This window comes from Hyperolius riggenbachi, chromosome 10 (genome assembly GCF_040937935.1).
Source record: "Hyperolius riggenbachi isolate aHypRig1 chromosome 10, aHypRig1.pri, whole genome shotgun sequence".
In the NCBI taxonomy this organism is placed as follows: domain Eukaryota; kingdom Metazoa; phylum Chordata; class Amphibia; order Anura; family Hyperoliidae; genus Hyperolius; species Hyperolius riggenbachi.
The window spans coordinates 266,081,367-266,103,604 of NC_090655.1; the positions used below are offsets into that span (position 1 = coordinate 266,081,367).

Below are 22,238 nucleotides of genomic sequence, written 5' to 3' on the forward strand. Positions count from 1 at the left end.
GACATAAAATCAGATTCATAAAGTTGCCAATAAAAAACATTCATCTTTTCAGCACTCACTGACGGAGTGTTTGCTCATCCAGATAAAAGTATTTTAGGTTTTATTTAGTTTTCAGGAGAGCCGTGGCTGCATGAGACTGCAGAACCTGCCTATGTTTTTATTAGATACAGCACCTGGTTTATTAAAGTGGACCGGAACTCTTGCACAGGGCAGAAGGAAAAACGTAGAGAAATGCACCCTGTATGTATTTAGAGAGTTTAGCCTGTTTAATTCCCCCTCATTTATGTCTAATCACAAGTTAAATTTGATCCTCCCCCTGTGTCACATGACTGCCTATGGCAGATAAGTAGATAAGCCCATTTGAAATCACGGGCTGTAAACAATATGTCTGCTTCCGTGAATCCGGAAGTAGAAACTGTGCAAATGTATTTTAGGATTTGTATTAGCTGTAACAAATACATGTTTTTTGCTTAAAGTGGATGCGAGATAAACTTTTACACATTGCATAATTCTGTTCCTTTCCTATAGTTTATAGGGCATTCCTCAAGCCAAATACTTTTTTTGTTTTGTTTTAATACTCTAATTCCCTATAAACTAAAGAAGCCTCGCCCACAGCCTTTGACAGTGCCTTGGCATTTTCAGACTCATGTAGTAAGGGTTTATGGGAGCTCAGTCTAGGCAGGGAGAGAGGGAGGTGTTACTAGCCATTGATTTCAGAGGCAGAGGGGAGGAGAGGGGACTGAATTTACACACTGATAGCTGATAGCATCTCCAGCTCTCAGCCTGTGACAATGTGACAAACAGAACATGGCTGCTCTCATTGTATCACAGGAATAAATATGTATACACTGTTGAAGCTAGATATGCTGTGTAAACTATCCAAACTTTAGATAAAATATAAAGACAAGTTACTTGTTATAGTTAGTTTTTCATCTCGGATCCGCTTTAAAGGTTATTTTGCTGTTGTGTATCTTTTAGATCAGAGAGGAGTTCTGCGTTCAGGTCCATTTTAAAACTTTGCAACTGAAAATAAAGTGAAGACAGGGAAGTTCTAACTAGGCTTAGTACTATATGTACCAAATATTTATCACATCGTGTCACCTCAGTTCAGGGACTTTAATTGCTTTGCAAACAAATACACTGAGCAGCATGAAGGAGTCCTCAGGATTATGTGTACAAATGTATCCCTGTGCACTTTTCAAGAAATTAAAAAAAAAAAAAATAAATAAATAAAAAAAGAACATTTATGGCCAAGACATTTCCCACACTCAACATAAATGTCTGACAAGCAGTGATTTACACACAAAAGCATTTCTCACGCTCAGCACATGCATAAGGCTTCTAACCAATTAAAATTCAGGGCTGTGGAGTCGGAGTAATTTTGGGCACCTGGAGTCGGAGTTGGAGTCGGAGTCGTGGTTTCATAAACGGAGGAGTCGGAGTTGGAGTCGGAAGATTTTTGTACTGACTCCACAGCCCTGTGAAAATTATTATTGATTTTTAAAGCACCAACAAATTACGTGGTGCTAGATCTCTCATGACTGACAAGATTTGATTTCCAATTATATTTCCCACACTCAGGAAATAAATAGGGCTTCTAAATTGTGCGAGTACTCATGTTTGGCAAGGTCTGCTTTATATCTAAAACATTTCCCACATTTCCCGCATAAATAGGGCTTCTCACCAGTGTGCAATCTCTTATGCACAACAAGGTTTGAGTTAGAAACAAAGGATTTCCCACACTCTTCACATGAATAGGGCTTCTCACCGGAGTGAATTTTCTCATGTCTTACAAGCATGCCTTTGCTTCCAAAGCTTTTCCCACACCCAGCACACGAATATGGCCTCTCACCAGTGTGAGATCTCTTATGTGTCGCAAGGTGTGATTGATGCCAAAAATATTTCCCACACTCATCACATGAATAGCGTTTCTCACAAGTGTGAGATCTCTCATGTGTAGCAAGCTCTGATTTATCTATAAAACATTGCCCACATACAGCACATGGGTAAGGATTATCATCAGTTTGAGAACTCTCATGTGTGTCAAGATCTGATTTATGTATAAAACATTTCCCCCCCTCAGCACATGTACAGGGCTTCTCACCAGTATGAGAGTTCATATGTCTAACAAAATATGATTTGCGTCCAAAAGATTTCCCACACTCAGCACATGAATAGGGCATTTCTCCAGTGTGAGATCTCATGTGTGACAAGCTCTGATTTACGCCGAAAACATTTCCCACACTCAGCACATGAATAGGGCTTCTCACCAGTATGAGCTCTCTTATGTATGACAAGATATGATTTCTGTGCAAAACATTTCCCACACTCAGCACATGAATAGGGCTTCTCACCAGTGTGAGTTCTCTCATGTGTGACAAGATTTGATTTCCAAACAAAACATTTCCCACATGTGGAACAAAAAAAAGACCCTACAGCAGGGGAAGAGCTGTTCTGTGTATGAGGCCCCTCTTGTCCAGTGACATCATCATCCATTGTACAGTCTGTGGATACAGAGAAAAAAACATCATTAACCCTCTGCACTCATAACACTCCTGACAAGCTGTAAATGATAAAAACAACAAGGTTGCAAAACCACCCGGGGGGGGGGGGGGGGGGGGGGCTGGGTCTGAAATGTTAGATTTCATTGTATTAAAAAATCTGAGAAATGGCCCTGTTCTCTTGGAGAAGTGACCATATTTGTATCCTACTGACAGAGGGGGAGGGGCTTCCCCACATTTGAATATACTGGTTGCTAGGGATGGATAAACTTATTTGCTGACAAATGGTTCCAGGCACATATCGACCATTTGCCATTTACCTGATGGAACAAATATTAAAATGTAGTTTGCAACCATAGAAATTCGCATTCTCATTTAACATTGAAGTCAATGGTTGTCGATTTTAGAAGTTAATAGCAGAGCCCCCCGGTACAAGCTGGAATGACCAAATGTGCATGGTATGTTAAAGGGAACCTTAACTGAGAGGGTATGGATGTTTCCCTTTAAATAATACCAGTTGCTTGGTGGTCCTGCTGATTTCTTTGGCTGCAGTAGTGGCTGAATCACACACCTGAAACAAGCATGCAGCTAATCCAGTCTGACTCCAGTCAGAGCGCCTGATCTGCATGCTTGTTCAGGGGCTGTGACTGAAAGGTATTCGAGGCACAGGATCAGCAGGAGAGTCAGGCAACTGGTATTATTGTAAAAGGAAAAATCCATACACTTCTCAGTTTAGGTTCCCTTTAACCACTTGAGGACCCACCCTTTACCCTTAAAGGACCCACCCTTTACCCTTAAGGACCAGCGCTGTTTGTTTGGATCTGTGCTGGGTGGGCTCTGCAGCCCCCAGCACAGATCCGCGGCCACACAGAGCGATCAGATCGCCCCCCTTTTTTTCCCCCTATGGGGATGATGTGCAGGGGGGGTCTGATCGCTCCTACCTGCAGGCATGTTGCGGGGGGGGCACCTCAAAGCCCCCCTCCGCGGCGACATTCTCCCCCCTCCCTCTCCTACCTGCTCCCCCGGGAGCATCCAGTGCATCCAGTGACAGGACGTCCCCTGTCACATGGCGGCGATCCCCGGCCGCTGATTGGCCGGGGATCGCCGATCTGCCTTACGGCGCTGCTGCGCAGCAGCGCCGTACAAATGTAAACAAAGCAGATTATTTCCGCTTGTGTTTACATTTAGCCTGCGAGCCGCCATCGGCGGCCCGCAGGCTATTCACGGAGCCCCCCGCCGTGAATTGACAGGAAGCAGCCGCTCGCACGAGCGGCTGCTTCCTGATTAATCAGCCTGCAGCTGGCGACGCAGTACTGCGTCGCTGGTCCTGCAGCTGCCACTTTGCCGACGCACGGTATAAGCGTGCGGTCGGCAAGTGGTTAAGGAGACCTGTGGGAACAAGAGGGGGAAAAAAAAAATCAGAAAGACCTTGTAGTTTTTGAGAAAATCGATTTTGAATACTTCAAAGAAAAATGTTTTTAAAGTCAGCAAAATGACTTTCGGCAGCAGAATTCAGAGTGCCGTTGCTCTGGTTGCTGTACTCAGTATATCAAGTCTAGGGGGCAGGAAATGGGATCAACATGTGCGGCGTGGCTCGTCGGTCAGCAGGGCAGGGATTGACACATGCGGCATTCTCCATCGTTCATCGAGTATCGAGAGCATATGGCGCTGGATCATTTCTGAGGATACGGTCATGGGAGTAACTACAGGAATGTATTTATGGTCAATTAAGAACAACAACAACAACATTTGTAAAGTGCTTTTTTCTCCCGTAGGACCCAAAGCGCTTATGTTTTTGGTCCTATGGGAGAAAAAAGGACTTTTATCATGTTTTCTTTATTCATTTTAACTCTTCGTGGAAATGGGTAAGGAGTACATAAGTGCCCTTATACTCACTTGACCTGGGGAGGCGGCTGATGTCTAGGGGTCCACTTCTAAAAGGGAACTCCCAGATGCCACCATGAACCCCCCCAGGGTGTGGATGTCCCCACTTCCTCCTGGGCACTGGAGGTGGGGAACTGTGCCCCTTGTCCATAGATTGGTCAAGGGCTCTGGGAAAGCGGGGAAGGCTTGGCCACCGCTCTCCTCCAGGCCCCCCCCCCATACCATGGACCATGTGGGCAGCTATAGCTCAGGGTTTGAAGCCCCACATGACCCAGGCTCTGCATTCTGGCTATCCCAGCCTGCATGGGGGACAAGGAGGTAAACAGGCTCGGGAGGCACGACCCCACAACATGGATTGTGACTGCGCATGCACAGGTTCAGGAAAGTCTCAGGCAGGTCTTCTTCCCTTTATACACAAGCAGCTCCTGTTACTGGGCATGTGCGGCTCATGAAGTAACGTCTACTCACAGGAAATGCACACGGAGGAGGAGATGGGTAGCAGCAGACACTGGTTTACCTCCCAACTGACCTCATTTGTTTGGGACTGTCTTGGGTTGAAAGTTTTGGTCCCATGTCCCCTCCATTGCATCCCAGCACATGCCCCCATCCTGTGTTTCCCCAGCTCTGTATATGCAGCAGCCTGTAGGTGCAACAGAAGCAGTGCCCTTCAGGCTCCAGCGATGTGCATCCATCCTCTGATCGCTCACCTCTCTGCCTGGCATCTCTTACTCCATCACGTGATTACATGTGATATCAGGAGATTGAGAGGCCGGGCACTAGGGCGAGAGGTGAGTGGTGACAGGATGGACGCACATTGCTGGAGCTTGGAGGAAGTTAGAGAAGCAATGTTACTGCTGCGCCTATACTCTGCTGCCTATACTGGGCTGGTGAGCACAGGATGGGGGAGAGCACTAAACACCACCAGGGAAGCTATATTGGGGAGGGAGGTGGAATAAACACCACCGGGAAAATTATTTTGGGGAAGAAAGGGGGAAGCAGTAGACAACAGGGAACTGTATACAGGTGGGAGGGTGACAACTAGACACCAGGGAATTGTATACAGGTGAGAGGGGGACCACTAGACACTAGGGAACTGTATAGGGGTCGAAGGGTGACCATTAGACATAAGAAAACTATATTGGGCCGTGGCTAAGTGTCCCTTTCTGCTGGCTCCATTAGTTGGGCGGTCTGAACTGGCTAATGGGCAGCAGCAGATAGTGGATTTAGCAGCATACAGTAGGTGATGTTGGCTGGTGACAGTAAGTAGTAAAGGTGGCCATACATCTATTGACTTGGCCACCAACCGACCATCCAATTCAATAATTATCAAATTGCCAAACTAACATGTCCAATTGACAATTCAACAGATTTTTGGGCCGAAATTGTTCAAATGTATCGATCAGACATGCTGGGAAATCTTGGGCCGATGTGGTTGATCAGATGCGCAGTGGTGAGGCCTGCGATAATCACGAATGACAAAAGCAATGGGGAACCCCGGCCACTGTATCTGCAAATGGTTTATGTGTCCCCGGTGCCCGTGCATTTATACTTTACATGTTACTCCATCCCCTGAGTGCCCGCGCTGTAGTTCTGTATTCGGGTCCCACGTGACTAGCGGCATATAGCAGGCAGAGGGTGTCTCATTAGACACCCCCCATGTGCTATACCGCCGACAGCCACATGCAGTGCCAATGCGGAGATACAGCACAGACACATGGGAAGGCGTAACAAGTAAAGTATAAATGCAAAGGCTCCAATGACACACAAACCATTTGGAGAAACACCGGGAGCAGCAAGGCGACGTCACAAGGCAAATTCCAGAAAGATTTAATGCTGAAAGTGATCAGGATTCGGTCTGTGGTGAATAGGCAACCAACAGATTTCTCTCCGATCACATTTCAACAGAGAGAGATCTGTTTCCGGGTTGAATCTGCCACCCAAAGAGTTTGTCATTTTAAAAAGAGCTTACATTTCCCTGGTGGTAGTGGGTGGAATGATTAGCAAATCTTCCTTGTCTTCTCTGTGAGTCAAGCTGCCTGCAGGGGGCGCATTACTCACTCCCTTCCCTCACTCACAGCCCATGAGACCGCTGTACTCCGGCTACATGTGTAACAGGGTGGGGCTTCTTCCAACTGCAGAATCATCATAACCGCCCCTCTAAATGGTCGGCCAAGTGAACAAATCACGTGGCGGGGGGAGGAGTGAGCAGCCGGCAAGTAACCCAACAGAACGCCCATAGCTTAAAGGCTCCACATTACAGTAGTATGAAAGGGCAAAGAGTGGATCTTGGTGGCGCTCCAGGTGCAAGACTGGAATGGCTGTGCCTAAAAACAGCATTAACTCACCTGCTCTGCCCTCTGCAAAAGTGTCCTCCACTTTAATTATCCTCATCATGTCACTCTCCTCTGCAGACAGGTGATCACTCCTCAAATACATCTCTTCGTCTTCCTCTTTAATTGTCCTCATCATGACACCCTCCTCCATAGACTGCTGATCACTCCTCATATACATCTCTTCTTCTTCTTCCACTTTAATTGGTCTCATTAGGTTACCCTCCTCCATAGTCTGCTGATCACTCCTCATATAGATATCTTCTTCCACTTTAATTGGTCTCAGTATGTTACCCTCCTGCTTATACTGCTGAGCACTCCTCACATACATCTCTTCTTCTTCCTCTTTAATTGTCCTCATCATGTCACCCTCCTTCATAGATTGCTGATCACTCCTCACATACATCTCCTCTTCTTCCTCTTTATATGACCTCATCATGTTATGCAACTCCATAGACTGCTGATTGCTCCTCACATACATCTCTTCTTCCTCTTTATAGGACCTCATCATTTCATGCAACTTCATAGACTGCTGATCACTCCTCACATACGTCTCTTCTTCTTCCTCTTTAATTGTCCTCATCATGTCACCCTCCTCCATAGTCTGATGATCACTCCTCACATACATGTCTTCTTCCACTTTAACCACAGTGTTTACACGTATCAGTTCTCCACCCTACGTGCACAAAATGAGAGAAGAAGTTTAAATTGTGAACACAGATAACAGCATATGCAGAAATAAACAATGTCACACCTCTTGTGGTCTCTGGGAACTTTTAGCCCCACCTACCTGATAATGTTGGGGGATGGTGCAGTCTTCCTGTGGAGAATCTTCACAATAAAGAGGACCTGTACATCTCTCTGGTGGGTCTCTGTTACTGGAATCATCTGTAGGAAACACACACAATGACTGAATACATTGTCTCTGAATTTATCAGATGATAGGGGATCGAAGTGGAAAATCCTGGGAATAAAGAGGACCGGTACTTCTCTCTGTGGGGTTTCTGCTACTGGGTACATCTGAAGGAAACACACACACTGACTGAATACATTGTCTTTCTGTGGTTATGTGATGGGGGAGCCAGGAGGACCCTCCATACTGCTCTCTCCTTTACAAGAAATAAAGGTCTCCTCTTACCCGGTGATGTGAGGGGCGACTGATTCTCCATCATGATGTCCTTGTAGAGGTCCTGGTGTCCTTCTATATGCTGTCACTCCTGCATGGAGAAACAGACAGTAAAATCCTGACACCTTACAGGAACCTGACACACAAAGGGGTTGATGGTCTTTCTATACAGAGTTATTCTCCAGTGAAGTCTGGTAATCATGTGACTATACTGGTGCCCCCACCTCACTCCCCGATATCTGAGGGACACAATAAGCAGAAGATTCTGGAAATCACCAGGAAGATGACAGAGCTGCTGACAGGAGAGGTGAGCAGTGCTGGGAATTATGGGACATTAACCAGTAACAGCAAGGAGTGTGTCTGGGTGGTGACTGTATCATTGTGTGGTTGTGGTTTGTGACAGGCAGCCTATTGTGCGAATCAAAGTGCGGGGATTACGTCCTATGAAGCCACTGGACACGACGGGGCTTAGGGCAGGATCAGTGGAGCGCCATTATGTAAATGAAGCACGCGTAAGTTACTAGTGCGCTCTATGCTGCACTACCGCGTGTAGCGTGCGCACTACTCTCGCTGCTCACATTAAGCTGCGCTGCTAAAGCATGCTTCATGAATCAACCACAAAATGATACAGTCACCACACCTATTGCTGTTACTCTATAATGTCCCATAATTCCCAGCACCGCTCACCTCTCCTGCCAGCAGCTCCATCATCTTTCTGGTGACATCTTCTGCTTGTTGCGTCTATCAGATAACAGGGAGTGAGATGCGGGCACAGTGATAGTCACATCATCACCAGACTTCACTGGAGAATAATTCTCTATAGAAAGACCATAAATAAAGTCACATGACCCTTACAAAATCCTCATAACCAGAGCCACATTAAGACCATACAGGACCTGAAGCAGGGCAATACATTTAGTCACACGGCGAGTTTATCCCTTGAAAGGGTGCCCGCTATGTTGGAAGATCTCAGCTCATTAGACAGGAAATGGGAGATTGTAATTGATTGTACTGTTACAGACTCAAGCCACACTACCATTATCAGGCAGTTGTGTGATCCCCGATAGCAGCATTAAGCAGCTGGTACCTCAGATAACAGAATGTAATAGCATTATGCCCCCCAGACACATAAATTAAGTGGCCATGTTAACACTAACCTCCCAGCACTTACTTCTCACACTAAACACCACCCACCTACTCCTAGCACTAACCTCCCCCAACCTATTCCTAACACTGACTAACACTCACTCCTAACACTAATCTCCCCAATCTACTTATAACACTAACCTCCCCCAACTACACCTAACACTAACCTCTGCCCACCTACACCTAACCTCCCCCACCTAATCCAAACACTAACCTCCCCACCTACTCCTTACACCAGGGCTGTGGAGTCGGAGTCGTGGAGTCGGTGTAATTTTGGGTGCCTGGAGTCGGAGTCGGGAAAAAATGCACCGACTCCGACTCCTAATGAATTTAAACTGTAATTAAAATAGAAAATATGATAAAATGTTCTATTTCTCAGATAATAGTCATCATAAATAATTTATACATACAGTAACAGCTCTGCTTAGTCCACAAAAATGAAATAAACCAATCAAAATTAGTTACTTGTGCTGCTTCAATAAAGCAGTCCCCATATTTTTTATGTCAGATATACACATCTGATTGTGACTGTATATATGAGGTGTACACAGGAATCTCTTATATACACTAAATGACATGCTGTAAGTATAAAGCCTGATGTGTAGCCATGTCACTAATAGAGATGGTCAATGAGATGGAAATAATTCTGCATTGATTATGATTTATGCAAATGTACGCACTCTCTTTGCTCATGAAATCAAATAATTTGATATGTTGTTAAAATTTGGTTTGGTGACTACGAATTAAATGGTACATGAGAAAGATGAAAAGAAAAGTTTTATACATACCTGGGGCTTCTTCCAGCCTCCTTCAGGCTAATCAGTCCCTCGCTGTCCTCCTCCTCCACCTGGATCTTCTGCTATGAGTCCTGATAATTCAGCCAGTCAGCACAGTCCGGCCGCATGCCGCTTCCACAGCCAGGAGCGTTCTGCACCTGCGCAATAGTGCTGCGCAGGTGTAGTACGCTCCCGGCGGCGGAGTGTGTGCATGCGCACTACGCCAGAATGGCTCAAGTACCTGGACTCATAGCAGAAGATCCAGGTGGCGGAGGAGGACAGCGAGGGACTGATTAGCCTGAAGGGGGCTGGAGGAAGCACCAGGTATGTATAAAACTTTAACCTCCTTAGCGGTCCTTTACCGCTGTAGGGCGCTGCTCAGGCCCCGCTGGGCCGATTTTGCTAATTTTTTTTTTAAAACACGCATTCGATCGCCGCCGCTCGCCGCCGATCCGCCGCTACCCGACGCGAAAGGAGACCCCCCCCCCCCCGCATACCCCGTGTGCAGCCTGGCCAATCAGTGCCAGACAGCGCTGCGGCGTAGATCGGGACTCCGGATGATGTCACGACGTCGATGACGTCATCACGATCGTCACCATGGCGAAAGGGGATTTCCGGACGGGCTAATGCGCCGGCGGCAATCGAAGGGTAGGAAGGGATGCTGCAGGGAGGGGGGAATCGTGTAGCTAGCGCTAGGCTAGCTACATGATTTAAAAAAAAAAAGCAATAAATAGTGCTGCGCTGCCACCCTGGCGATGTTAATAAAACACCAGGGTGGTTTATTTCATCTGTCTCAGGTTTACTTTGTTACACAGTAGTACTATACTCTACATATGCACTCTCCACAGAGCTGTAGGGAATGCACTGAGAATGTTGTGCACATTGAACACAGAGGTGTTGTCCATCACCCATAAACCTGGTTCAGATTGTTCATGAAGAATGTGTAATAGAGGAAGAATCTCCTTATTCCCCTGCAGAGTACCTGCACATCATTCTTACATGTACCCACAGTTACATTGCCTAGGGCCTGATCGATGTTCCTGTCTGTACCTTCTACAAGTACTCTTACCAAGGACTAGTTTCATCTATGACTGAAGGGAATAAATATGGCAGTCTCCATATCCTTCTCACTTCAGTTGTCTTTTAAAATTCCTAAGCAATGGCAGTTAAGAGACGAATTTCATGTTACATACTTTCAATCAACAAGATTGTAATATGCAAATTAGAGGAGTCGGAGGAATCCTAAACTGAGGAGTCGGAGGATTTTTGTACCGATCCCACAGCCCTGCCTTACCTTAACCCCCAACTACTCCTTACACTAACCCCCACCTACTCCTAACACTAACCTCCCCTCACCTATTCCTCACATTAACCTCCCCCACCTACTCACACTAACATTGCCCCATCTACTCCTCACACTAACCTCCCCCACCTACTCCTAACACTAACTTCCCCCACCAACTCCTAACACTAACCTCCCCCCACCTAGTCCTAACACTAACCTCCCCCACCCACTCCTAACACTATCCTCCCCCACCTACTCCTTACATTAACCTACCCAACCTACTTCTCAAATGAACCTACCCAACCTACTCCTAACACTAACCTCCCCCCCCACCTACTCCTAACACTAACCTCCCTCACCTACTCCTCACACTAACATTGCCCCATCTACTCCTCACACTAACCTCCCCCCACCTACTCCTAACACTAACCTCTCCTCACATTAACCTCCCCCACCTACTCCTAACACTAACCTCCCTCCACCTAGTCCTAACACTAACCTCCCCACACCTACTCCTAACACTAATCTCCCCCACCTACTCCTTACACTAACCTCCCCCACCTACTCCTACCACTAATCTCCCCCACCTACTCCTACCACTAATCTCCCCCACCTACTCCTTACACTACCCCCCAACTACTGCTAATAATAGAGGAAGAATCTCCTTATTCCCCTGCAGAGTACCTGCACATCACTCTTACATATACCCACAGTTACATTGCCTAGGGCCTGATCCATGTTCAGATTGTGCATGAAAAATGTGTAATAGAGGAAGAATCTCCTCATTCCCCTGCAGAGTACCTGCACATCATTCTTACATGTACCCACAGTTACATTGCCTAGGGCTTGATAGATGTTTTAACTCCATGGGTTTTAACTATCATCTGTATGCAGATGACACCCAGATCTACCTCCACACCCCTGACATATCCACCACTATCATGGACAAGGTCTCCTCCTGTCTATCAGCCATCTCCTCCTGGATGTCCGCTAGGTTCCTGAAACTAAATCTAGACAAAACGGAATGTATGATCTTCCCACCCCGGACATCCATAAACCTCCCAGATGTGCATGTCACTGTTAACCACACTACCATTCACCCTACCTCTCAAGCCCGCTATCTGGGTGTCACCCTGGACTCCGCACTCTCCTTCACTCCCCACATCCAAAACCTCACAAAGTCCTGCAACTTCCACCTTCGTAACATCTGTAAGATTCGCCCTTTCCTGACCTCTGCCACCACTAAACTCCTCATCCATGCCCTCATAATTTCCCGCCTTGACTACTGCAATGCCCTGCTGTCTGGTCTCCCTATGACCCGAACAGCCCCACTGCAGTCCATCATGAATGCGGCAGCCAGAATTATCACTGCTCCCATCGCTCCACCAAGGCGGATCCACTCCTTGAATCCCTCCACTGGCTTCCTATCCAGTCCAGAATCAGATTCGAGATACTGTGTCTGAACTACAAATCTGTCCACAAAACCTGTCCAACCTACATTTCCGATCTTACTCAGAGGTACACACCTAGCTGCTCACTCCGCTCTTCCAATGAACTTTGCCTAACCGCCCCCCGCATCACCCAGTCCCATGCACGCCTCCAGGACTTCTAAAGAGCTGCTCCAACACTATGGAACTCCCTACCTCCACCCATTAGGGCAGCCCCCTCCTTCAACATCTTCAAGAAAGCCCTCAAAACTCGCATTTTCACTCTGGCCTACTACCCCTTACAAGTGCTCTAAACCCACAGCTGAACTCTGGTCTCCTACCTCTTGTGTCCCTACCTCTCCCTTTAGATTGTAAGCCTTTGGGCAGGGTCCTCCTCCTTTTGTGTCCAACCTGATCATGCACCTCCATTACTGTGAACCCAAAGGACCATCTAGGCTAGGCATCTGAGTGAACCTAACTTGCCTAATCTCCATGCTCCCCTCCAGTGACTGACTAAGCATTACCTTGTACTCATACTATGCTGCATGATCTGGTCTTTCTTGTACCCATGTCTGTACTAATCCCCCCACTGCTCCCCCATACCCATGTCTGTCCTAATTCCCCCACTGCTCCCCCATACCCATGTCTGTACTAATCTCCCCACTGCTCCCCATACCCATGTCTGTACTAATCTCCCCCTGCTCCCCCATACCCATGTCTGTACTAACCCCCCCACACCCATGTCTGTACTAATATCCCCACTGCAATGTATCCTACATCCTGTGCAATGACAGACATACATTTGCAGGTATATAACAAGAAAAATCACACAATTACCTCTTCCAACAACGTCTACTCTCCACGCCTTGCAACTCGTCTTCCTGCTGAGTCACATATTTCCTGCCTTTGGCTTGATTACTTCCTGTTTGTGTGATCGCCATCTTGTGGCAAACATGCTAACTGCAGACTCTGTGAAATCACCTGTTTTTACTCAGCTATTATTATTGTTGCTATTATTTTCTGTTGCTGCACAACAGCCTCATCTACAAACACAGCATATATTATTATTATTATTATTATTATTATTAATGGATGTGTTACTTTCCAATGAGTTGAACCAATGCGTCAAATGTGCCAAACCAATCACGGTTGTTTAATGTACTGTTTTACTCTAAAGTGGTATGTTTTTTTGTATGTGTTCTGTAAATAAGTGATTAATTAATGGTATGTAACATTACTGCTATATAAGTCTGTACACAGAAATGAACGGTTGTCTGACCATTTCCGTCAGAACCATCAATGTCTGTCCAACAGAGCCAGAACAAGGTCCTTTAGCACCCACGGCTGAGACACCAAAGTGCGCCTCTCCATCCCTCCCACCCAGAGCCGGGACAAGGTCCTCCAGTACCCAAGGCTGAGACACCAAAGTGCTCCCCTCCATTCTTACCAGCCATCACACACTGATTGCTATTAGGCTAAAAGGTGTCCCAGTGCCCCCAACCCTCCCAATACCTTAATCTCTAATTATCTGGCTTGCAGTCACTGCCACGTATCCCCTTTTCTTATTTATCTCTGCTTCAGACGCAATAGGGAAATGATAGCTGAGTGAGTTGTGCGCCCCCTCCTACACTGTGCTCTGAGGCTGGAGCCTCTCTCACCTCTGCCTCGGCCCACCCTGCTCCCACCCCAGCCATCACACACTGATTGCTATTAGACTAAGAAGAGCCCCAGGGCCCCCAACACCTTAGTCTCTAGGTATCTGGCTTGCAGTCACTGCCATGTATGCCCTTTTCTTATTTCTCTCTGCTTCAAAGACAATAGGGAAATGATAGCTGAGTGAGTTGTGCACCCCCTTCTACACTGCGCCCTGAAGCTGGAGCCTCTCTCGCCTCTGCTTGGCCCTGCTGTCCATTTATGCTGCTGAAAATAAGATGAAAGAGACTTAAAAGACTTCCTGTCTCTTGTCTACTCAACCAAAGTGTGAATCCAATACAATATTCTTGCTTGACATAAACTAAAGCATATTCTCACAGTGGTGCCGGATTTCTCAGTTGTCAGCAGTGCACATAAATGGCGATGACATCACAACTAGTACGAGAGGACAGAGAACAGCTATGTAACAGACTGCAAATCCTGCAAGTCACAGTCAGAACACATTTTGACAGAAATTCTGCTTCCTTCTGGAAAGGAGAATGAATAAAAGGGTATGTCTGAGGTTTTATGTGCAGTGAGGAGAAATGGGTTGAAAATATTATATATTTCACCCTGGGCGAAACCTGATTTTTGTGCCCCCCCCCCCCCCCCTTCATCCTCTAGTCTTCCCGCGCACACAGGCCCATTTGCAATTCACCTTTTCTCCTGAGATATCTCATAGGACAGTGGTTCCCAACCTTTTTGACGTTGTAACACAAATGCTCAGATCTCCGTGACACGTCACATATGTATAATAGAAAAAATACTATTAAGAACCACAAATGGATGGAAAGAGTGCATTATCCTGAATACACTTAAAAATGAAGGGTAGAACCTTTCAGGAATATTAATGAAAACAATCATCGGGACAGTTAACCCCCCCCCCCCCCCCCATTTAGAATGATAGCACAGCACCGACAATTTGCACCACGTGTTATAGCTGCAGTGCGCACCCCCCAAGAAAACTCCCTCAGACTCAGTATAGATAGGTAGCCAGGTATAGGTGCTCCCAGTATAGGATCTCATGTGTAGGTGCCCTCAATATAGGTTGTCAAGCATAGGTGCCCCCAGTATAGGAAGTCAGTTGAAGGTTTTCATCTCCCCCATAGGTAGCCAAGCGTAGGTGCCTCCAGTATAGGTAGCCAGGTGTTGGTGCCTTCAGTAAAGGTAGCCAGCGATAGGTGCCGCAAGTATAGGAAATAAGGTGTAGGTGCCCTTAGTATAGGCAACCAGTTATAGGCGCCCCGGCTATGTATATGCCCCTTACCAACTGAGAAAGAAGTGATTGAGACTGTGTGGCTGTGCTGATAACACTCCAGAGGACATTTGCACTGTATGAGGAGGAGAGAGGCTTGGAACAGATGGCACGCTGCACATATGAATATTGCCCAAGTGGAAGTGTAGGTCTAAGAGATTGATGGAGCCATGTGCGAAGAAGCACACGATAAAAAGCCACTGCATTTTGAAGCTGTCAAAAGATAGACGGGAACACTCCTGACACAGGCAGTTGGCAATCTGACAAGGAGAGGAGAGTATCTGGAAGTCTGAAGTCTGCCTAGCAATGGGAATTGGGGGGGGGGGGTGAGGTCTGCACAAGCAGCACATTCATGCTTTTCAGGCTTAAGAGATATATAATGATGGTAGAAAGCATCAAGTCCTCAGGGTGTAAATATATTATGTGATATTACATTTTTTTTATCAGATTTAAAGCGGACCTAAACTCAGAATGTCCTCTCTGCTCTAAAAGATATGCAACAGCATAATAACCATTTTACAAAAAAACATTTCTTTGTTACAGCTGATCTAAATCCTAAAATAAATCCACACAGTTTCTACTTCCTGATTTATGGAAGCAGACATATTGTTTACAGCCTGTACAGCCTGTACTTTCAAGTGAGCTTATCTGCCCTAAGCAGTCATGTGACACGGGGAAGATCAAATTACAACTAGTGATTAGACACAAATGAGGGGGAAATACACAGGCTAAACTCTCTAAGTACATACAGGGTGCATTTCGGTTATGTTTTCCTTGCGTCCTGTCCTGTGCAAGAGTTCAGGTCCACTTTAAGGCCATTTTCTGGGAGTTTATGTGCCTATAAAACTAAATCAAGCGGCGGTATTGCTTGCAGATGTTGGGAGTGCCAATATTGGCTTCATCGCTCGATTGGACACACAGTTAAATCCATATGGGCATATAAGATCTATCCTGACTAAAGCATCTATCTCCATTGTAATTAGGATGGGGGGGGGGGAAGCGACAAAAAAATAATCCAAGATAGTAACAGTCTCCTCTCAGGGAGTCTTCAGGCTAAGCCAGATGATAGCTAAGAGTGCTGTTTCAGATTGCGATCAAATACTTAACCTCCCTGGCGGTAACCCCGGGGGAGGAAACAATAGCCCAGGGCAGTAATCCCGAGCTCAGCTTGGGTTAGGGAAATACCTGCTTTCTGGTCCCATGCACGATCGGCGCTGCGCAGCAGGATTCCAGCTTCTCCCCCCAGCTGTCAGCTTACTCTCCCGGCCGCCAGGATCCCCATGTCCCCGCTCTTCTTCCAGGGTCCCAGTGGCCAATCAGATCAGTGGAGCGGTGGTGGCAGCAGTGCAACGTGACGTCATTGGCGGTTGGCACAAAAATTTAAAGTGAACCTGAACTTTTGCACAGAGCAGGACAACAGAAAAATGCGCCCTGTATGTATATAGAGAGTTTAGCCTGTCTAATCTCCCCATCTGGACCCCGATCTGCACAGGACAGAAGGAAACCTAGAGAAATGCATCCGGCTTGTATACAAAGAGTTTAGCTTGTCTGATCCTCCCCATCTGGACCCCAATCTACTGCAAAGGACAGAAGGTAAACAAAGAGAAATGCTGCCTGCATGTATATAGAGAGTTTAGCCTGTCTAATTCCTCTTCATTTGTCTCTATTCACAAGTTTTAATTTGATCTCTCCCCTGTGTCACCTTATGGCCATCGCAGAGGTCAGGGTCAGACAGGGCCAGCGGAGGCTTGGGATTTTCCCCGGTGGGCCCTTTAATTACAATGATGTCATGTGCCGTCAGTGGCCCCGGGGGCCCCGAGCACTATGGCCGGGAACTGGAGGGGGCACAGTGCAGGAAGGAGGAGCAGCAGCGGGCATAGAGCAGTGTGTGTGTGTGTGTGGGGGGGGGGGGGACCGCCTCCCCCCCCTTGCTCAGCTGGGGCCCCCCTTTTCACTCCAGAATATATCACAGCGTCAGGGAGCTTGGAACAACGTACTACTTCCTGGTTCGCGGACTTTTGTGCGCGGGAATCGCGGCAATTTGCGTGCGCAAAAGTCCACGATCACATGAATCGCAGGACTTTGCACTAGCAAAAGTCCACGAACGGCACTTCACGTGCTAACTGTTTAGCACGGCTTTGTGAATCAAGCCCGATGTTAACAGTATAGCCAATTGGTTCCCAGCTGCTTCTGAACTAAGTGCTTCTGCCTTACTGTTACCTATTTTTGCCTGCATTTTGACTACTCTCTGTCTACCACCTTACTGACCTCTGCCTGGATTTTGACTAATCTCTGCCTGCTGCCTGCACCGACCTTCTGCCTGGATTTTGACTACTCTCTGCCTGCCGCCTGCAATGACCTCTGCCTGGATTTTGACTACTCTCTGCCTGCCACCTAAGACTGATAGCAAAGGAAATGAAGTCTGAAAGGAATCATGCTTATACTTCCCCGATTGTGATGTCACCCTCTGTGCCATTCCGTTTCAAAACATAAACGCGAGAGGTTTATTAGGTATATATGTACATACTATAAAGTCTGCTGCCTTATTTTTACAGTTTCGCTATTTTTTAAGATTATTTATAAATTTCATTATTTCAACAATTTTGTGTTCCAGTCTTTTACTTATATGCATAATGTCTACCAGGCTGTTATTCTGATATATTTTGGTGTGTTAAGACTTAAGAATTGGAGGCCTATAATTCTTGAAAAAATCTACAGTTTTTAGACCATAAATCCAGACAGAAATGCACCACCAGGGAGGTTAAAGAGGAACTATAATGAAAATAGCAGATTGATTAAAATAATATTTTTATATTATTCTTCTTTTATAGATTATTTAGTCAGTGTAAAATATTTCCTCTCAGGGTTAGGTTGTTAGGGTGTTACACTCTGACCACAATAACTGATGTCCATTCACAATCCCATTTCAAATCTGTTTAACGGACAAGCTATCAACAATGTTTAAACCTTGCTTGTCTGCTTTCTTCTTTACAGGATGGGACTATACTCCCTCAGAAAAAAGAGAGTCATTAGGTTGTAAAGGTTTCATGCAAATGTTAACAGTTAGAGGGACCTCATCTTCTGCCAATCGAGATTGTTACTCAATATATGGTTGATTGTTTTGGAAACGGTCCGTCCCCCCCCCCCCCCCCCCCGATTCTCCTACTCCCTCTTGAGTTTAAACTAAAAAAAGCAACATTAACATACTCCCCATTAAAAAAAAAAGTCTTCCTGCTAGCTGCTGGGATGGCAGGAGACTACATAGTGCAGTCATTTCTATAACACTAATCTTAAAATTTGACCAGGCCCTAACGTGTTTGTTACAACTTGGTGTGTTAAAGGTCTTAGAAACCCCCCAAAATGGACCCAGGTCCTGCGACATCTGGGGAAGATGAAAGTGGACTTAGCAATACTACAAGAATATAATTTAAAAACTCAGGAATTTCCCCTGATGTCCAAGATGTGGGTCTGAGAAGCGATTGGAGCACCATCTCAGGGTAGAAGGGCTGGAGTATTACTATTACTTGGTAAATCTTTCCTAGGGAAGGTTATTTCATATGAGACAGACAATGAAGAGGGTAGGTGAGTAAGAGCAGAACTGCAAATAGAGGGCAACATCATTTTGTTATGGGCTGTCTATGGTCCTAAAACCAATAATAGCAAATTCTTCAACAAACTAGCATTAGACATCTCACAATCATCTGGACAAACAAAATGCATTGTATTAGGAGATTTTAATGCAGTCCCGGTCCCAAAAGATAGGCAGTCTCCCCGCCAAATGCCAGATCGACCCACTTCCCAAGATCAATCATTCGCTCTATTTCTAACTAAGGCAGCACTAATAGATGGGTGGTAACAGCTTTACCCACTTGAGAGAGATTACACCAATTTCTCAAGAGACCATTTAACCCACTCGAGAATAGACTTGATCCTCCTCTCCCAAAATATCACTACATCTTTAAAAGAAATATCCATTAAAGCAATGGTAATCTCAGATCATACCCCGTCACAGCCAAGTTGCAATTCCAATCAAAAAATTCTCAGGCAACATGGCGATTTCCAACATACTTATATACTGACGAACAATTTCATAAAGACCTGACATATTGGTGGAAAGACTACTATTCGAATAACCAAAAACATTTAAAACAACCAGTTTTGTTTTGGGAAACAGCTAAGGCTGTACTTAGAGGCCAAATAATGACTTACTCATCAATCTAGAAGAAAGCATCCCTTGAAAAATATATGGCCACTTGTGCTAAAGTCAGAAAATCATATCTGCAGTTTAAATCAGATCCTTCAGTGGTATAGAGAGAGAAATGGCTGCAAGATAATAAGGATTGTGATATTTGTCTGGAAAGGTATGATAAAGCATATAGAGCATATGGAGCAGCCAGATTTTTTAAATGGGGAAATAAGTCTCGGAAACTCCTAGCAAATATGACTAAAGCTAAACACCCACCAATGATCATCCCACAATTAAGAAACATCAGACGGGGAAATGATCCAGGACAAGAAAGTAGTTGGGGTCTTTCATGATTACTACAAAAATGTATACTCTTTAAAAGTGAATGACACCACTGTACAGAAAACATTCCTGAAAAAGGTTACCCTACCAACTATATCTGAAGAGGACTTAGAAATGTTAAACGCTGATATAACAACAGCAGAAGTGACAAATGCCATTAAGTCTCTCACTTTGGGGAAGGCACCAGGACCTGATGGCCATTTGGCAGAATTTTTTAGGATCTTAAAACCGGAAGTGGGAGACTCACTGGCCACTGTAAGAGATTGCGGAGAAGCCGCCGCGCAGACTGGGAGCGAGGCGGCTGATTGCGTGTCCAGCGCGGCGGTTTGCACGCAGCAGCGTGCGTCTGAGGTGGCTGGGCCTGTTAGTACACACAGACTGAGGAATACGCGCGCGCGCTGAGAGGCAGAACCTTTATGCCAAACGAGGAGGGATCAGCTGACCAGGTTGGTCAGCTGATCTCGGAACTAGTGGCCATTGGTTAATCAGCGGTGGGTGGCGCCGGAGAGCGCCGCTTTATATATACCTATTGCTGGTCAGTCTCAAGTTATCTGCCGTTGCGAACACTTACGTGAAAGCACTCAGACCATAGTCAGATCCCACAGTGTGTTTGAACCAGGAGGACCTGGGAATTCACACTGAGCCAGATTATTTCTGTATTATCATTGTGTTATACTTCAGACTAGTTCCAGGGTGTTGAGACCACGGACCTCACACCCAAGACTAGGGATTCTGTGTTATCATTGTGTTATACTTCAGACTAGTTCCAGGGTGTTGAGACCACGGACCTCACACCCAAGACTAGGGATTCTGTGTTATCATTGTGTTATACTTCAGACTAGTTCCAGGGTGTTGAGACCACGGACCTCACACCCAAGACTAGGGATTCTGTGTTATCATTGTGTTATACTTCAGACTAGTTCCAGGGTGTGGAGACCACGGGCCTCACACCCAAGACTAGGCATTGTTTGATATCTGTTATGACCTACTGCATTCTTGACTATCCCTCTGCTTTCTGATTCGTTACCTATGCATATCTGATATCCTGTTGCCAATCCTGCCTGCCCCTGGTTTCCGAATCAGCCTTCTGTCTCTGTACCTTATCTGCCCGTGTATTGCCGACCTGGCCTGCCCGACCTTGAGAGATTAGTCTCCAGACCTGCTTGTGATGCCCACCTTCTAGGTGTCACTCAGCCTCAGGGCCTTTCTGCTATTCAGCCTGGGGCTTCACCCCTTTGGACGCCTCAGACTGCTGAAAGGTCTTTGCACTTATCTGAGGGAGGTAACTCCCATACGGCCAAAGACCACCTGCTCCTCGGGTGGTCCCACTCAAAGTCATTACTGTTGCACCGAACACTCACACTATATAGGTGTCCAGAGGTTAGCAATATATCTGTATTATCGGTGATTCTGCAGATCATCCATAATCAGGTATATATCTGTATTCTTGGTGATACTGCAGATCACCAATAATCAGATTCTCTCTGTGTGCTGACACCGATCGTTACAGCCACTCTTTTTAATGCTACTTACAAACAAAAAGAATGTCCTCCTACAGCAAATGATGCATTTATTAAACTTCTACCTAAACCTGGGAAATATTTACTATACCCGGCCTCCTACAGGCTAAAAGTTGATTTTAAGTTATTCACTAAGATACTGGCTGACAGACTTTCAGATATACGACTGAAATTGATAAGTGACTTCCAAGTGGGATTTATTAAAAATTTTAGTGGTATAATTAATATCAGAAAAGCCCTGTCGGTCTTGGAGGGACTTAGACTGGATTTGGGGGAGAGGATGTCGGAGGCCTTCTTGGCTCTTGACGCTGAGAAGGCCTTCGACAGCATTGAATGGTCATGGATGACTGAAGTATTGACAAAATATGGACTTGAGGGAAAATGTATGTCTTTTGTAGACCTCATGCATGTTACCCACAGGCTTGCATTTCCTTAAAGAGGAACTTCAGCCTATACAAACATACTGTCATTAAGTTACATTAGTTATGTTAATTAAAATAGATAGGTAATATAATCTCTTAGCCACCCTGTTTTAAAAGAACAGACAAATGTTTGATTTCATAACGGCAGCCATCTTTTTGGTTGAAAGGAGCTGACAAGGGAGCATGAGACACAGTTCCAACTGTCCTGTGTGCTGATCACCCCTCTCAGTTACTAGGCAACGTGAACACCACCATAGGAAATCCCATCATGCTTTGCACAGCATCAGGGAAAAAAAGCCCAGGCAGTTTTCTTTGATGGGTGGAGCTTAGCTAAAAATGCAGCTAA

The 22,238-nt window shown here is 45.8% G+C and overlaps 2 protein-coding genes across 2 annotated transcripts; both read right to left on the minus strand.

The window, feature by feature from the left end:
- Positions 1-1,577: 1,577 nt before the first annotated feature.
- On the minus strand, positions 1,578-2,120 carry LOC137537160 (zinc finger protein 25-like). Its single transcript, XM_068259282.1, has one exon. It carries the CDS (start codon positions 2,118-2,120, stop codon positions 1,578-1,580), a length of 543 nt encoding a protein of 180 aa, XP_068115383.1.
- On the minus strand, positions 2,077-13,372 carry LOC137535426 (gastrula zinc finger protein XlCGF48.2-like). The gene is made up of 5 exons (XM_068257261.1): positions 13,313-13,372; positions 7,854-7,932; positions 7,506-7,603; positions 6,731-7,391; positions 2,077-2,504 (listed from the first exon to the last, which is right to left on the minus strand). Exons 2-5 carry the CDS (start codon positions 7,885-7,887, stop codon positions 2,164-2,166), a joined length of 1,134 nt encoding a protein of 377 aa, XP_068113362.1. The 5' UTR covers positions 7,888-7,932; positions 13,313-13,372; the 3' UTR covers positions 2,077-2,163.
- Between the last annotated feature and the right edge of the window lie 8,866 nt (positions 13,373-22,238).

Bases quoted from the DNA above. Each gene is read 5' to 3' on its own strand.
- LOC137537160 (XM_068259282.1), bottom strand. From the start codon at position 2,120: ATGAACTCTCATACTGGTGAGAAGCCCTGTACATGTGCTGAGGGGGGG.
- LOC137535426 (XM_068257261.1), bottom strand. From the start codon at position 7,887: ATGATGGAGAATCAGTCGCCCCTCACATCACCGG. The intron at 7,604-7,853 runs GTAAGAGGAGAC...TGTTTCCTACAG, and splicing joins GTCGCCCCTCACATCACCGG to ATGATTCCAGTAACAGAGAC. The intron at 7,392-7,505 runs GTAGGTGGGGCT...TTGTGCACGTAG, and splicing joins CCATCCCCCAACATTATCAG to GGTGGAGAACTGATACGTGT.